Source organism: Crocodylus siamensis, chromosome 4 (assembly GCF_052110815.1).
Source record: "Crocodylus siamensis isolate JL-2025a chromosome 4, ASM5211081v1, whole genome shotgun sequence".
Taxonomy (NCBI): Eukaryota; Metazoa; Chordata; order Crocodylia; family Crocodylidae; genus Crocodylus; species Crocodylus siamensis.
This window is the reverse complement of record NC_143398.1, coordinates 156,024,186-156,041,355: the sequence shown is the minus strand read 5'-3', so window position 1 is coordinate 156,041,355 and position 17,170 is coordinate 156,024,186. Positions and strand designations below refer to the sequence as shown.

Below are 17,170 nucleotides of genomic sequence, written 5' to 3'. Positions count from 1 at the left end.
GTACTCACTCAGGAGACCTTCAGGCAGTCCTCAACATCTTCATCAAGGCATACAAGAAAATGGGGCTGACGCTTAACGTTCAGAAGGCCACAGCCCTCCATCAACAAGCTCTTAATGAGCAATTCCCAGCTCCAGTAAGTCAGATTTATGGTGAGACTCTGGATAATTCTATGACTAACACTAAACGCTTCCCATACCTCTGAAGCCATCTCTCGTTGAAGACTGACATTAATGAAGAAATCCAACATCACCTCAAAAAGTGCAAGTGACACCTGGGGAAATGGGTGTTTTGAGGATTGCAACATTAGATCTGAAACCAAGCTCATGGTTTTTCAAGCAGTTGTGATCCCTACCTTATTGTACAGGGCTGGGACACAGCATACAGGAGACCCCTCAAGTCACTGGAAAAGTATCACTGCTTACTGCGGAATATTTTCCAAATCCAGTGGGAAGGCAGACACACCAACATTAATGTCCTCCTGCAAGCAAACGTCATGAGCACCGAGGTGATGATCATCCAACATCAAATTTTGCCAGGCTGGCCACATCATCCAGATATCCAACTCCAGACTCCCAAAGCAAGTTTAATCCTCCCAGCTCATTTGAGGCATATGCTCAAGAGAAGGGCAAAAAGAGTGCTTCAAGGACATCAAGGCCAACTTGGGGGGGGGGGGGGAAGAAATGCAATAATTCCCATCAGTTCATGGGAGATTAAAAATCACCCAGGACTGCCCTGAACAGAGGACAAGTCTGTTGCAAGGATCTCAGTACTTTGAAAAGTATGACAACAGTAGGCAACAGAAAAGCAGCAGTGGCAAAAACAAACAGTGTGCTGTGGACCGAATCAAGAACTTACAGCCACTCATTCCACATGGAAACACATACCCAGGGTGTAACAGTTTCTTGATCCTGGATCAGCCTCATCAGCAATGCTGGGAGACAAATCATCCTTCAGTGAAGTATCATCAGTGATGGTGTTCTCCATGCTGCATGCTGTGACCACTGCTCCCAGTTCCTAGACAAGTCTTGCCTAGTGCTGTACTACACAAGCTTTTTAGATGCCTCCCTGCCCCAGGCAGCACTTCACTCTCTTTATAGCACAGTAGTGTGACGTCTGAGTCAGAAAACCCAGATCAGCTGAAAAACAGCCAATAGATGGCGCCATGTTACCATCTCAAAGAGGTACATATAGGCCTGGTTCCTCTCAGACCTCAGGAAGTTTAGCTTCTGCAGTTCCCCACAGCAAGCAACTTTATCAGGAACATCTGTAGAAGCTGTTGGCCCTTGCTGCATTACAAAATCTTCAGCATGGTCACAAGTTTCTGGCAAAGGGTGAGAGTACTATGTTTCCCCACCTCTAAAGAAACTGTTAAAGATGAACTATCAGATAAGTTCATTGCTGTCTGAAAGTCTGTAGTTCAGCAAGCAGTCTGAACTTGGCATTGGGGGGCTGGGGTTCTGGCCTCTTCAAAGAGGCCAAGTAAAAAAAACAAGCCAAGAGGGAGCCCTTGTATTAGGATCAAGGGGAATCCATGCACTGGTGGAAGCAACATGTTTCCCATATGCTCTCCATGCTAAGATCTGCACTAGCGGCACTCATCCAGATTTTCAGACTTGTCAGAAAACTATGCAGCTCTACTGCAGATGGAACAGTTCCTACATACATATGCAGCTGATCTGACTTGGAATCACCCAGTGCTATAGCACACATTGGTTAGAAGCAGTCACATGAAATGAAAATCAGAGTTACCATGTATTCAAGCTTACCCTCAACCCAAAAGGATTAACTGGGTCAAATATAGAATTGCCTAGATTTAGTCATTGAATGACAATCCAAAGGAAAGTGAGCAAGCTTCCAAACCCAAAATCTTGCTCTCACCTAGAATGAGATCACTCACACAGGTGCCACTATTGATTGAACCTCTTGTTGTTAGTGGGAAACAGGCTGGCAAATGATGGGTTAAGTTGCAGTACTGCAGAAGAGGACCTGGGGTTTGCAGTAGCCCATAACTTGAATGAGCCAGTGTGCTTTTGCTGCAACAACCACATGCAACCTAGTATGCAGTTGGTTAACAGCAATATTGCTTGCAAATTCAGGAAGTGAATCATCCAATCTGCTCAGCACTGGTGAGGCCTCGCCTCCAGCAATGCATCTAGTATTGGGTTGTGTCCCCCCACCCAGAAAGATGGGCAGATTTGAAAGTCTAGCACAGAAGTGGCAAGTAGGGCAGCAGGGCAGGCCCTATGAGGAAAGGCTATGGGACCTGAACCTGTTCAGCCTCCACAAGAGAAGGCTGGGGGAGGGGGGGGAAATCTAGTGGCCTGTTACAAACTAGTCAGGGGGGACCAGGAGGCATTGGGGGAAGTCCGTTCCCCTGAGCACTACCAGGAGTGACTAGGAATAACGGTCACAAGCTGGCAGAGGGTAGATTTAGGCTAGATATCAGGAGGCGCTACTTCACCGTCAGGGCGGCTAGGCTCTGGAACCAACTTCCAAGGGATGTGGTGCTGGGGGTCTTTAAGAGGCGGCTAGATGTACACCTTGCTGGGGTCATTTAACCCCAGCACTCTTTCCCGCCATGGCAGGGGTCAGACTCGATCTGCTCAGGTCCCTTCCGACCATGAAACTATAAGTCTTGCTTCCCAGGCCACTATTGGGAGGAAAGTGTTAAAGTTATTCAGTTTGAAAACTGTTAGCAAATCCCAGCTTAGTTGTCTCTACTCCAAATACCCAAACTGACTAGAGCAGGGGAGCCCCCCCATCTATGGCCACAGGGGACAAGACTAGGAGCAAATGGCCTCAAGCTGCAGCAGATGCTTAGGTTGAAGACTGGGAGGGGAAAGAGGAAAAAGAAGTTACCTAACTGAGGGTGGTCCACATTAGAACATGCTACCTAGAGAAGCTGTGGAATCTTCAGCCCTAGAAGTTGGAAAGCAGATTTAGACACTTAACTGGGATAGTGTATTTTTAGGAATGATATTGCTTCAGCCAGGATATTGGACTAGATGACCTGAAGTCCCTCCCAGCCCCAGTTTTCCCCAAGTCTTCCAGACTAGAAGCAGACATTATACACATACACACTGCTAATCAGAATAGGTTTATAAAAATTTTTTAATCACACACAAAACTGAAGTTTGTGATGAAGACTAAGTTGACAGTTCATCTTTAAATACCAATATGTATAAGACATTGCATCAGGCACTAGGCAGCAGCCAACATCAGTTAGATTCTGGCAACAGAAGCCATTTTAATACCTCCTGCCCTATTTTGTGGAATCACAAGTTTTTGTAATACATATGGTTTCCACAGACAAAAGAGAAAGAAAAAAAAGATTATCCAAAATTTTCCCCCATCCCTCCCCCCTACCTCTGTACATCAGTAAGCCAGATCAATTTGCACTAGAGGAAGGTTATTAACATTAGTGGCATCACATCACTGTCAAAAAAAGACAATTTATTCTATACAAGATTTGGTTGTCCCCCACCTCCCCCCCCCAAAAAAATTGCAACAGGATTAGTGCATTACAACAGAACTAAGGAGATAGAAAAAAGAGTTGGCATGCTAAAGTCCAACACAAAAATAAAGACAACAGAAGGCTAGTTGGTATGTACTATATTGACAAGATACTGATTGGTTACATGTTGAAGAAACATACAATACAAAATACAGAAGAAACCGGGTCTTGCTCCCCTCTGCCCCCACCCCCCCACCCCCAAAATACTCATAATTGTGATTTGGTCAATACATGTGGCCCAAGAGCCACAGGTTTGTTTTTTTAAACGTCACTATAATGCTACCGTTTTGTTTAGTGGTTCTTACAGGTGTTGTACTGGACTAGCCTTAGCTTTTATACGTGGATAAATTTTTAAAACACAAGATTATGTCTATTATCCCTTTGTTTAAAGAGAGTGATCGAGGAGGCTGTGGAACCTGGCAAGCTGCTAGCCCCCACCTAACAGAAGTAAGGGAGGGAAGAACAGGCCAGGCAGACACCAGGTCATGTATCCACCACCAGGAAGAGGGAAGAGCAGAAGTTCATATATTAAAAAAAAGTGACTTAAGACTTAGAATTGAATTAGTATTGATACAGAAAGGTGCAGGTGGAATAGCTCCCTCCAGCCTAGGATCAGAAGGGTATGGAGAAAAATCACAGCAGCCACAATCAGCAGCTGCTCTACCGTAAGTGCGATTGGTTAGAGTGGATTCCAGTCAGGTCATTTGACAGGGCTTTGCTCAAGTGGAAGAGTTGCTCAATTGCTGCAACACTGGCTCTTACTAGGCTGGCTGTTCTCTTGAAGGTCAACACCCCGATTCCTGCCAGGGGCACCAGGAACATTCTGGGGTTCATTTTTTGGCAGTTTCTTGGCTAAAGGAAGAAAAGCAAGTTAGTTTGGTGCTGTTGCTGCCACTGAAGAGCCAGTTACCCCATGGAACTAGTAATCTCTAGTTTCCTACTCTAATGTCAAGCTTCTGCTTTCAAGCAGTTCAGACATTGGGTTACTCCAGCTGAGTCTGGGGCCAGTAAGCTACTGTCCCTCCCAGACAGGCATGCAAGAAAGGCCAGTAGGTTGGCCACAAGGACATTCAAGTTCACCATTAGCTCCATAGCTATCTTCCAGCAGGGACTGCTACACTGGGTTAGAAATCCCCAGAAGCATGCTCCAGACAACAACTCAGGCTATGAAGAGCCACAAGGCTTAGGGAAAGCAGCTGCCCTGAGCTTTAGCTGGGCAGCAGCATCATATCTAATGGATTCCACTGACATTCAGGACACTGGTACACCCCAACCCCACCTTAAAAATAAATAAATAAAAATAAAATAATTGGTAGTTACCTATTGCCATGAATATTTCATTCACATTCATTGCAGTCTTTGCTGACGTCTCCATGAACAGCAAGCTGTTGTCATCTGCGTACGTCTGGGCATCCTGTAAGTAAGTAAGTTCAGTGTTCTGCCCACCTAGCATTAGATCAGCCAAGGGCTTGGACAAGCCCCCAGCAGTTTCCTTGCAGGGGAAGTCCACAGCAAGGCAAGCCAGGGATGCAGCCAGCCTGCTCTTGCCTCCAGGACCATTTCTTTCCCTTGACCTGCAGTAACCAAGCAGAGTTGAGACGTCTGCTGACAGTATGAGGGTGGGGTGTGAACTGTCAAAATACTGGCAGCTATACTAAACATTTGCCCTGCTTTGGCAGGTTTGTGCAAGATGCCCACCCATTAAAACAAATTAAAAACACTCAGAAGGGTATTTAGTCCAACCTCCTGTTCAAAGCAGGATCATGCCTCCAGAAGGTTTATCTAGCTGCCTCTTGAAAAGCCTCCAAACCTAGAGATTCCACAGCCTCTCTGGGTAGCCTCCCAGTGAGAAAGTTCTTCCCAATATCCAAACAGAAATTTCCCTTACTACAGCTTGAGACTATTGCTCCTTGTTCCATCACCTGCCAACACTGAAAACAGTTTAGCTCCATCCTCTTTGGAAAAAAACCTCTTCCCCCCCGCCCCGTCCCAGGTAGTTGAAGGCTGCTATTAAATCCTCCCTCAGGCTTCTCTTTTGCAGACTAAATACACTTAGTTCTCTCAGCTGCTTCTCACCAGTCATGTGTGCCAGCCCTCTAACCATTTTTCATTGCCCTCTGCTGGGCTCTCTCCCATTTGTCTACTGGACACAGCACTCCAAATAAAGTTCCCCTCCCTTCAGCACTGCAGGCCACATCATTTTTTCCTCTATCTGTGGGAACTTAGGCTAGATATCAGGAGGCACTACTTCAAAGGTCAGGGCAGCTAGGATCTGGAACCAACTTGCAAGAGAAGTGGTGCTGGTTCTTACCCCGGGGGTCTTTAAGAGGAAGTTAAATGTACACCTTGCTGGGGTCACTTGACCCCAGTACTCTTTCCTGCCATGCCAGGGGGTTGGACTAGATGATCTACTCAGGTCCCTATCGACCCTACTAACAATGAAACTACTATGAAACACTAAACACAGCCCATTACGCCGTTAGCCATCTCAGCAACAAAGGCACACTATTGGCTCATTCAGCTTACTCTCCACAGTAACCCACAAGCCCTTTTCTGCAGAGCTGCTGCATAGCCAGTCAGTCCCTAGCCTGTACTGGTGCATGGGCAGGGTCATGGGGCAGAGAGAAACAGGACAACACACTGTGAATCAGGGCAACCACCCCGGGCCCCATGCAGCTGGACAAGGCAGTGACTCTGTACTGCTGCTGCCAGCTTCACATCCAGCTGCTTGGCACCACACCCCCACTGCTGGCTTTTGTGTCTGGGGATAGGGTCCTGCACAGGCTAGTTTGCCTTAGGCCATGTACCCTGCTTGGGTCATCTCTGTGCACTGGATTGCGAAGTCCTGTACTTAGAACAAACTCTTGTCATTATTGACCTTTGAGGAGTCTTCTGGTCCTATCCTCCAATTTGTTGAGGTCTCTCCAAATCTTGGCCCTACCCTCCAGCATATCTACTACTCCAAGCTCAGTATCATCAGTAAGCTTGCTGAGGGTACACTCCATCCCATTTTCCAAATAAATCAATGAAGATATTGAACAAAACTGGCCCCAGGACTGATCCTTGAGGCATTCTACTTCAGACGGCCTTCCAACTAGACAAAACTATTGGCTACTACCCTCTAAGGAAGTGATCCAGCCAGTTTTCTATCCAATACCCCATTGAAGAGCCATGAAAGCTTATGGAGACACTAAGTGGAGATATAAGGTAAATCCAAGGAAGTCATGTTTTAGTATCTTAGGAGATCCTTGCCTGGAACTACAGAGTATTTGAAGGCTGCCTGCCCAAGCACAATGCAAGGGCAAAGCTTGGCTCAGGAGGAGAGCCCACAAAAGAACAAGTCCACTTCAGGTAGGGAAGCTGTTTCCCAGGCTGCTGTCTAATGATTCCTCATGAATCAGACACTTAAAAAGGCTGCTGCTCAAGTGCTGTGGGCCATATCTTGCCAAAACGACATCTAGTTAAATGAAGTGCAGCACCACAGAGCAAAGTTACTCCTGTTCTGCTTTTTAGTGGGCTTGGTAGGTTCAGGTACAAAAGCTTAACCCAACTCAGCCTGAAAAAAAAAAAAAAAAAAAATCTGAGAGTTTGATAGTGGAGGGGGAAAAAGAAATCCAGATCAAATACAGGGCAGTAGTGCGTAGTGTGAGCCAGGGAAAGCAGCTGCTGTGGATTTATTTAAAAACAAAAAAGACAAAACAAACAAAAAAACAAAAGACAAAAACCACAACCCCACTTACCTGGAAGTCCACAGCTCTCTTGCTGGCAAGGTCTGCCTTGTTGCCTGCTAATGCAATTACAATATTGGGGCTGGCCTGTCTCTGCAATTCTTTCACCCAGTTCTTGGCTCGTACAAATGTGTCCTGAAACAGATGGATTGTGGTCAAAGAGGACGGTTCCCCCCCCCGCCCTTCAGTGGGACACTCCCCCCCTCCACCCCCCCCCCCCCCAACCAAATCTTGACAGCAAGGGAGGAGCACCCATCTACTAAGCATATTAAGCCAGGCCCTCAAGTGACTTGCATACCAAGCTTCAACCAAATGTCTCCATCCACTTAAATGGACATTTGATCCCAGGGCTCTTGGCCCCACATACTGCCTATCCTTTGGGCAAGCCAATTTACAAAAGGCACAGCCAAGACAGCACCTTCTTCCTAGGAGACCACCACCTAGTGTACTACCTACTCTTTGCTTCTATGTCCAGAGCCAGGACCCAGATCAGACCAGGCACAGTACTCACTGTGTTAGTGATGTCATAGACAACGATGGCTGCTTGTGCGCCTCTGTAATACATTGGTGCCAAACTGTGATATCGTTCTTGTCCTGCTGTGTCCCATATCTCAAACTTTACAGTTGTGTCATCCAAACAGACAGTCTGCGTCAGGAAGGCAGCTGAAACAGTCAAGGGCTTCTGTTTTATTCCTGGCTCCAAGTAAGTACAGGGACTCTAGCCAACGGCCTCAAAGCAGGATTCTCCCTCTGCTTTGATGGTTGGTGCAAATGCAAGTAGGTCTGCACTACCCTACTGAGATGGCATATTACTAGCTGTAGTCAAGGTTACAGCCCACCATGAAGGCACTAGAGACATGCAGAGTGACTGCAAATAGACAATGAGATGGTTGGAAAGAGATACTAGAGGCATGTCCTGCTCAAAACAGCAGTCACCCTCTAAACTGCAGTGTTGCCATGGAGATGTGAACATCAACACAGGAATCTTTCCTTTATTTTAGTTCATTTCCCCTTCCCCCAGCTTACTGGGAGAGATGCACCCTCTTCTGTACCATGTATGGCTTGGCCAGCTGCAATGCCTCTTCCTGTGGTTAGTTTTAGAAAGAAGCCCCTTCAAAGCAAATGCAAAGAAGCCACTAGTGACAGCAGGGCAGCTCACCAAATGTAGTAACCAGTTGTTTTCCTGTTCCAAGGAACAGCCAGGCATTTAAGATCACATACTGCAGCATGCCCTGCCTGTGCCCCTTGAATCTCTGGCTGACAGTCGGCAGGTTGAAAAGCCTGTAGGCAAACAGACACGATCTTCCAGCAGATGGCAAGCACATTCTCAGCAAGCATCTTTCAGCACTACCATCTACAGACATTATCTTAGAAGTTCCTAGGTCTGATCTGTGGGAACAGTCTGTTCTTAAACACCCATTAGGCCCCAATAGCACCTCACAGGCAGGACAAGACTTTGCCCATGCCAGATGTGAGAGGACCAAGAAGAACAGAACTAGGAGTCCCAAATCCATTTTCCTTGCTAGTTTGAGGCATGTTACTAGAATTTTGTTTTAGTGCTCTTTGCTTTCTACTTAGTTATTCTGATGGTGTCATCTAGGAATTTCTGCCTGACTCAACAGAACTGAGCTTTCAGAGCCAGCTGTTTCAGCTGCTACAGTGTTGCCTTGCAGTTTGCTGTGCTACAAGCAGCCAGCCAAGCTGTCAACAGCAGGCAGCTAGATACAGGAGTGCTGCAAGCAGATCTAAGCCACCATTAGTCAAGTTTAAAAATCAGCAAAGCACTCCTTTTGGGGGAGGAGGGGGGGGCAGCAGGAAGGCAGGCACACAATGCAGTTTTATCCCCTGTATAGGAGCAGCAGAAAAAAAGTTCGCAGGGCAATGCACTTTCAAAGCAGTTCCCTCCAGGCAGCATGAATTTAATGTTTGCTTGCTATGCTTTTAGAAAATTAAAAGGCTACCCCAGGCTGCATGACTGGACAGCTCAGGGGATGAATTAAAAGCCTCCAACTGATCTGAACCGGTGACAAGTTATCAGATGGTCACTGCCCTCTGCAAAGATCACTTCAAAGATGCTAATTGGGCACCTCCTAGCTCACTCTTGCTGCATGGCCCAGGATTGAGCGGATGAGACGAGACAAGGAAGGGGAATTCTGCAAGAGTTCAGAACTAGAGTAAAGCACATTAGCAGACTGACAGGGAAGAACCACCTGCAGTGTGACTGCCTAAGGAGCACCAGTTCTGTGGTGGACAGTTTCACTCCTACAGTGCTTGTGGAAGGTGTCAGGTCAGCACTTAAGAGGAGAGAGCTGGGCTATGGCACAACAGGAAAGGAGAGGGAAGTGAGTGTCACATGTCTGGAAGTGGCTTTCAGAGCAGAGCCTCACTAGCCGATTCAAAGGAATCATGTGAAGTTTACTGGGAATTTTTACATTTAAGACTCCCATATTACTCCAACTTGCATGACTCATACATTTCAATCTAGTCCTGTGCTTTTGACCCAAGTCACTAGCAGGACATTACAGCATAAAAAGCCTGCCAACTTCCTTCTGAATTTAGAAAGTATCCTGGTACCATGTTAAAGCCTCTCCTGATTAGCTAGTAATTCTGCCCTAGCAAACATGAGGAACAAGCTTAGTCTTCAGGAGTTGTTTCCTTGCAACAGCTAGTGATTGGTCAAGAGAGACCTGCACAGGAGTTTTCCCCTACATCATGCAACTTGAAGTTGATACTGTGAATCTTGTGAGTTCAAGGGAAGAGTACCGTGTATTAGTGTGCCCTACTTACAGCTAGTGGAAGGAACTGGACTTTAGACATGCTACTGCTCCAGACCTGCTGGTTACAAAAGTACAAGTTCCCTGCATCAAGAAATTGATCTACTGCAGTGAGTTCTAGGCAGGTCATTCTTGATGGATTTTGTTATTGTGATACTAGCTCAGTGGTAAAGGGACACTTAAAGACTGTGTGAGACCAAAAATGGATTGAAAAGTCTCTAAAAAGATTGTACATGCAGAACAAGTTGTTTTGCTAATACTTATGCATGTTCATAGCCAAGTGAAGGCACCTGCCAAGGGGTTTTGCATACATCCACTACTTATTTACCTTGTCTAGACAGATGTTATTTATTTGTTTTAACTCTTTCCAAAGAGAAGGACTTTAGAAGCTTCAAAAAGAGCCATTAATAATGGTCTATAATCAAGCATCAGCATGTCTTTTACCTCCCAGGTTTCAGCCTTGTAATTGCTGCAAGAGAAAAACCCGTCTTTGTCAGTGGCCCATTTATCTAGCCACAATGAGACAGCCTTCAGACAAACAGCATCACTGCTACAGTTACAGAGCAAGCACTCCAGCCTTATTAACATTCATTCCAATTCCCCTGGGAGCTCCATTTTCAGCAGCCCTTTGAGATATTCTGCCACCAATTTGCCTTTGCAGATGGAAAAAGGCCACTTTACTTTCAGGTCATTCAGATTCAATATACAGCTGCAGGATTTCCAAGCCAGCCAGCCAAGTCTGGCATTAAGCAAGCTGCACAACACCCTACTATACAAGGATGTCATGGAAGTTAACATCAGTGCCAGCCTTGAGTGCTGTGCAATTTACAAAAGTAGGCTATGCCAGGCTAAAGTGAAGCCTAACCCAGTATTCTCAGTGCTGAGCCATTTACCTGCTTCAGGTAGCAGAGGGACTGTTTCTAGGGTAGTGTGCCATTTCTGCTTGAAAAATGAAACCTGCTTTATTCAGCTCAAAATGAGAACACAGAGGTACCAGGGTTCAGGAGACCAAAGTGACAAAAGAATTTGCCAACTGTGGCAACTTTTATGCCCGAAAAAGAAACTTGTTTTATTACTGCTTGGGAGGGCAAGGGGGCAGGTAAAGAACTGACAGCACTTAAGGGAACTTCCCCATCTCTCAATTTTACTCAAGTTTTTTTTTAAAAAACTACACACACAAAAAAAAAAAACACAAGGAGATAGCCACAGCTGTGGAACAGCCTGACCCCAGTAGGAAAGCGGGACAGGGCTACTATGCCAGACTTGCTTCATCTGCCCATTACAGTGCAGAGGCAAGGGGGACTGCGTCAGTTTTGAAGTTGGATGCACTTACTGGCAGGTTTCCAACAGGAAGAGGATGACAGCTGGCTTCTCTCCACCCCAGAACTTTTTGACCTGTATGCATGCATGCCAGCCCTCCTAAATGAGGTGCTGGAGCAGACAGCTGCAGCCAGTGTGCTACACAGCTGTGGAAGGGCAAATAAGAGAGGACATGGGGGAAGCTACAAAGGGCTATTTATTCTCCAGGCACAGCAGCAGCTCTCCAAGTCCCATTTGAGATTCCCTCCATGAGGGTACAGGGCAAGAGGTTCCTAGATGGGAAGCCAGGAAACTCTTGTTGCAGATACAAGGCACTAGCTGGTTACAGGGAGAAGTGGCCCCATCTTTAGCTGATGAACTGTGTCAAGACCAAGATGTAGTCATTATCCCAACTGTTTTTCCACAGGTAAAGGCTGAAGTTGCCATAGAAGCATTAAATAAGAAGTGGAAGCATAACAAGAACCTTACTATCAGAACTAAGTTCCCAAACAAGTTCTATGCCTATTATTTATCTGGCTTGACTTTGGCAGTTATGGGTTTCAGAGCCTGGATACTCCGCAGTTAAACATTTGAGATTACCAAACACCTTAAGCTTGGGACACTTATCCCACGCATGAAGAATACTTTGATCATCTATTAAGAAGCCCTCCTCAGCCAGGATCTGCCAAGTCTTGCACCCTTTTACAGATAGGAAGGGTCAGCACAGGAGTGTTTGTCCAAGATTAGGGGCAGTAATAGGACTAGGGAGCTCTAGGTTCTAGTCAAGCTCCATTTCAACCACTGGCCAGCTGCTTCAAGATGCTTTCTAGGTTCCTACATCATGGGCTATGCTTTTGTAGCTGAGACCAGCACACTCACCTCCAATTGTGCTTTCCTGGTATTCGTGGAACTGTCCCTTCACAAAGCGCAGAACAAGGCTTGACTTCCCCACTGCAGACTCCCCCAAGAGAACAAGTTTGAACTGGCAGATTTTATTTCCAGCAGCTGGTCCATTCGGTCGAGCAGCTCCACCTCGACCTGCCATGGTCTGTTCCGATGCAGCAGCGCAGAAGACTCGTGTGCCAAGGTGAGGGGGACTGTGCAGATTCTGGACTCAGAGGCACTTGCCAGCAGGTTTCCAACTGGAAGAGGACAGAATTAGCAATATGCTTATCTCCCAGCACAGACTCTAAATCACATGCTCTAGAAAGAACCCCCTCCTGCACAAGCACCCTCCCATCTTGTGTCCAAGGTATAATGGGTCTCCAAAGGTGAGCTTACAAGACAGGGTCTTCCCCTTCCCATGATGCCAAGTCTATAAGACGGACTTAGTGGGATGCAACTGCATCCATTTTACAGCCCTTGGCCAGAATTGCTGGGAGAGGGGGAGGTAGCCTGGTCTAGGCCCCGCCAGTGTTCATAGGGAGGCCCAGTGAAGCTTAAATCCTTCTGTGATGAGCAATGGCCTTTGTTTTGTGTACTGACCTTTTTCAAGATAGCACAGATTAGATGTACAGACAGTTCTGGGGTCCTGGCTCTGGTCAGAGCTACAGGACTTGTTTAGCTGCATTAGGACCATTGGCAACTTGGCATATCCAGTGCCACAAGCCACACAAGCACCTCTACAGCCTAAAGGCAGTGGAGGTAGAAGGAAAGTGTGATTACTTCAGGGACCCCTAACTAGATGGATGGAATGGGGCCTGAGCTTTGGTCTCTGGGTAGCTTGTCATCTCAGACTAGTAGTGTCAGCAGTACACATTGCGTGTGCAGGGGGCGGGGGGGAGAAAACCTGATCTAAAAGACTGTCCTCTACAGTCTGCTCTTTACTAAGGCAGAGATGAGACACTAGACAAAAAAGCATGCAGAATAAAAAAAAAAAAAAGGAACGTTAAAACACTTTCTTGAGGGGAGGAGGAAGGAGGAGAAGGTCATCTTCATTTCAGACCCAGACAGTTTAACTTTGAAGCTACAAAAAAGGGACCAGGCTCCTATGCAGCAATCAGAAATCAAACAGGTGGTATAAAAAACAAGAACACAGCTAGCAGGGAAGGCAATAATGAAAAAACTCTGCCACAAGCAGTAGTTCTAAAGTGGTAGTTACAATAGTATTACAGTCAGCCTCAATCATTGCCCAAATCCATCTCATTTGGAATCTCTATAATAGCAGAACCCTTCATCCCAAGAAAAGTCATGGCTCAACCATCCCATGATACAAGTGATCTTAAAAAAAAGCCCCAGGTTCAGCAATCAGAATCAGCACATTTATTATTGAGAATTTTGCTCCAGTACAGCTAGCATACTTTTATCTGCTACCAGGGACTTAGTTTGTATTTGCTATCATTCATTTAAGGACCAGCTGTTCTTTCCGCTGTACAGGCATCATGCAGGCCCAGTACTCCACATCTTTCCAAGGGCGTAAGGATGTTAAGAACTGTTGCTACAAAAAAGGAGCATGAAGAAAGGCTTATTTGAAGATGTTAAAAACCACTCTATACAAGAACCCAGCTCCCCACCCCCATCCCAAGAAAGGAGGAAATTACTCAATCCACTGTGGGGGAAGGTTTGTAATTGGAAGCTGTAAGGATGCAAAACTGCAAGTCCACAGAAGATTTAGGCTGACTTCCTGCCCCATACACTGGTCATCAACTTCTCCCATTTCCTTTACAGGATCCGTTACCATTTTGGCAACATGGAACTAGCAAAAAGTCCTGTAGTGTCAGATATGGAGTTAGCTCCTTGTCAGCACTTTAGCTTTTGTAAGCCAAGCTGTTATTTATTCAAGAAAGAAAAGCAGCTCCTGAAAGACCATGTGTAGTTCCCTTGCTAGGGTCCCAAGCCTGCTTAGCAGGGATTCCCTTTCTAGAAGGGAACACTACCTGAAGTCCAAGGTAGATACTGAAGGTTTGCCAAGTCTCATGACTTTCCAACTCTGCCTTCGTATGGCAGAGCTTAGTTCTGTGGATCACCTCAGCAAAAGAATACTTATCCATCAGGTCAGAATTAGTGGTACGCATTGGCCATTGATGTATTACTGAACACCATGCTAGGCAGTCCTGCTCAGGCTGCTAGAGATGGCCTGCAGACTGTATGGTTCAGAACCTCACTTAAGATCAGGGACACCACACTCTGCTGCTGCCATCCTACTATTTTAACCTTCAGACCCCAAGAAGAACTTGGGGAAGAAGTCATGAATCCTGCTTAGGATCCTACATAGCTAGAATTCACAAAGGAATAGGCTGCTTAAAGATTAAAATCAGTTGCTCCCCACTGTGAGCCACCAGGTAGACCAAGAGATTTGCAGCTTGCTGTTGTATCACATCACCCCACTTCTGACTTTCAACTAGATCTGGTGAGGGCTCAGGAGGGGTCCACAAGGCCTAGCCATTGTTTGTGTCTAAAGACTTTGGACATACCTAGATCAGAAAAATTTGGAGCAGGAGTTGACTTGGCCTAGACTACTGCAGGACTGACTCCAGCTAGGGTCTCTGCTTGATATAAATATAGCTAGTACAGAAGCTACATTACTAAGAGGCATGGGAAATTTCATAAGAGTGAACAAAGAGCCATTCATCCAAACACAAGACTTTGGAAGTACATATGAAGATGAGGCTAGACTCATGAAGCCAGTGGTATAACTAGGGTGAGGCAAGACAGGGCAAAGAAAAAGCACTTTTGCAAATCAGTGACAGAAGCAACCAGGTCTTTACTACCCAACCCCATATAGCAGCCAGCCAAGGTGCCCAACTGTGTTTTTATGCTGTTGGATGAAGTATTTCAGCTACTAACTATAGACCATCAAAAAAGATGCCTATTATTTTCTTCACTGGTGATGGTAGCATTACTTGACTTAGCAAAGCATATTGGTTTTAAAACATATTCCTGCACTGTTGTGGTCACAATGTCAATCCAAAAGGCCCTTGCAGTCTATAAAACAAGTTAGGAGGGAAAAAATACACACACACCTTCCAGCAACAGCTTCAGAGTCTATTCTTAAAAAGGAGAACTTGAGTTTGCGCTAGTTTGGGGGAAAGCAGCAAGCAAGGAATGTACTTTAATGGTACTGCTCTCAGAGGCTCCAGGTAGATTAGCAGAAAGCCCTCACATTAAGGACAGTACTTTGAAAAGGGCCCATCTGTATGAGAGAGCACTGATAAATACAACTGTGTACTTGCTTTTGTAAACTATCGCTTTATTATGCCATTTGTCTTAAAGTGTCATAATGCTCTGCTATAAAAGAAGGATTACCATACCCGAAGGTCATTAAGCATATGGAAGTTTATCCCATTTGTTAGGAACAATGGAAGTGTGTAGTTCCAGCTGAAGCCGAGAGCACCCCTGGAATTCAGCGACCCCTCATGTCACCAGCATTTGCATCTGGTCAGTGCACAGTTTTTTGGCTGTGTGCAGAGGCTGGGAGTGGGGAGGGAAAGGGGGGAGAAAAAAAAAAAAACCCAGAAGAGTTCAACCTGTACTCAAGCACTGTGTCCAAGCTAGACTGCCATTAGTCCTTGTTTGACAAGTCCCCTCCAGCGACCCTGAGGAAAACAAAACAAAAGCCACTTTGCAGCACTCAAACTTGGAACTACTCTTCCAGAGAAACTAGGAGACAAAAAGGAGGATTGTTAAAAACCAGAAATGCTAGCATAGGTTCCCATTCTGGGCAAAAAGCACCATTCTATTAGCAATGGAATTAAACAGCTCTTTGCTGAACAGTGGAGGAAGCAAAATGTTATTTCTGGCCAGCACCACCTTGGTCCTCATCCAGATCTGCAATACATACAGAGGCTCTACATCTGTACCAGCCTGGGACAGCCAGCCTCTTCCACCCTTCAGGATTTCTCCTCTAATCTTCCCCCTTTGAAGGAACAGCTCTTGCTTGTTTAACCTTCATTCGTTTAACCAAGGCAGCCTCTATCAACAAGCAAGCACCAGCCTGCTTTTTCACACTATATCCCATTCTGCACACTAGAATGCTATTCACAGGTCATAGCCAAGCTCAGGCCTGACCTCCAATAAGGGGGATTCCCAAAGTGGTCATGAGAATTGCTTCCCCTGGACTGTCTTAGTATTGACCTATTCTTGTCATTAAGTCAACATGGTTGTTATGCAACTCAGACGAGAATCACTGGGAGATGAAGGTTTGAACAGGTTCTCTACAGATTCCAAATCATCCATACCAGAGAAGAGAAAGAAAACCTGACTTGAAAAAAAAAAAAAAAAATCCATGACCAGGGGACCAAGTCATTTTCCAGCAGATGGTCATCCAGAAGCCAGATTAGGAGCCAATTATTTCAGTCTAGTTATTTCTCCACCCCTCCCAATCCAGTCCCAGAAGGGCCAGCAAGTCTATAATAGAAGTCCAGCTCATCCCTTCTAGTACTGGCTCCGTGTGAGCACATACCTCACCAGGTATATCTGCACTCAGAAGAAGTAGAGCTGCAGCTCATGTAGATGTATTTGTGCTAACTTTAGACTGGATAGTTCTTGTTGCTGTAGACAGATGCACTAAAACCTGGGCTTCAATATCCACTTGAGAAGTGGCCAATACTCTGGCAGCTAGTCTACCCAGAGCTCTATACAATTGTGGAAGAACACCATCAGTAGTCTATATTAAATTGGCATAGATGCACCCAAGCTAGCTTTTATACAAGTTGCAGTTAGATCCGTGACTGACATGCTTCCCCTTCAGGTTATCTGCCATTTACTTTGAGGCTTCGAGCTTGAGAAGGGATGCAGAAACGCCCCAAAAGCTGGCTAGCAAGCAAGTGCATGTGATTTTTTTTTAAGTTTAAAGAGACTATTACTTGAAGGCAGGCAAAGTGAATTGACACTAGCTGGCAGTGAAAGGACTATA

At 45.8% G+C, this 17,170-nt stretch overlaps 1 protein-coding gene across 2 annotated transcripts in view; it reads right to left on the bottom strand.

Moving 5' to 3' along the window:
• Positions 1-3,094: 3,094 nt before the first annotated feature.
• The window catches only part of RAB5C (RAB5C, member RAS oncogene family), a 29,180-nt gene continuing 15,104 nt past the window's right edge, over positions 3,095-17,170 (bottom strand). For both annotated transcript variants that reach the window (XM_090044386.1, XM_090044387.1), the window contains exons 2-6: positions 12,196-12,458; positions 7,755-7,906; positions 7,256-7,378; positions 4,836-4,929; positions 3,095-4,367 (exon numbers count right to left, since the gene is read on the bottom strand). In XM_090044386.1, coding sequence (XP_089900512.1) covers positions 4,252-4,367; positions 4,836-4,929; positions 7,256-7,378; positions 7,755-7,906; positions 12,196-12,361 — 651 coding nt within the window. In that variant the 5' untranslated portion in view covers positions 12,362-12,458 and the 3' untranslated portion in view covers positions 3,095-4,251. The remainder of the gene's footprint in view (positions 4,368-4,835; positions 4,930-7,255; positions 7,379-7,754; positions 7,907-12,195; positions 12,459-17,170) is intronic.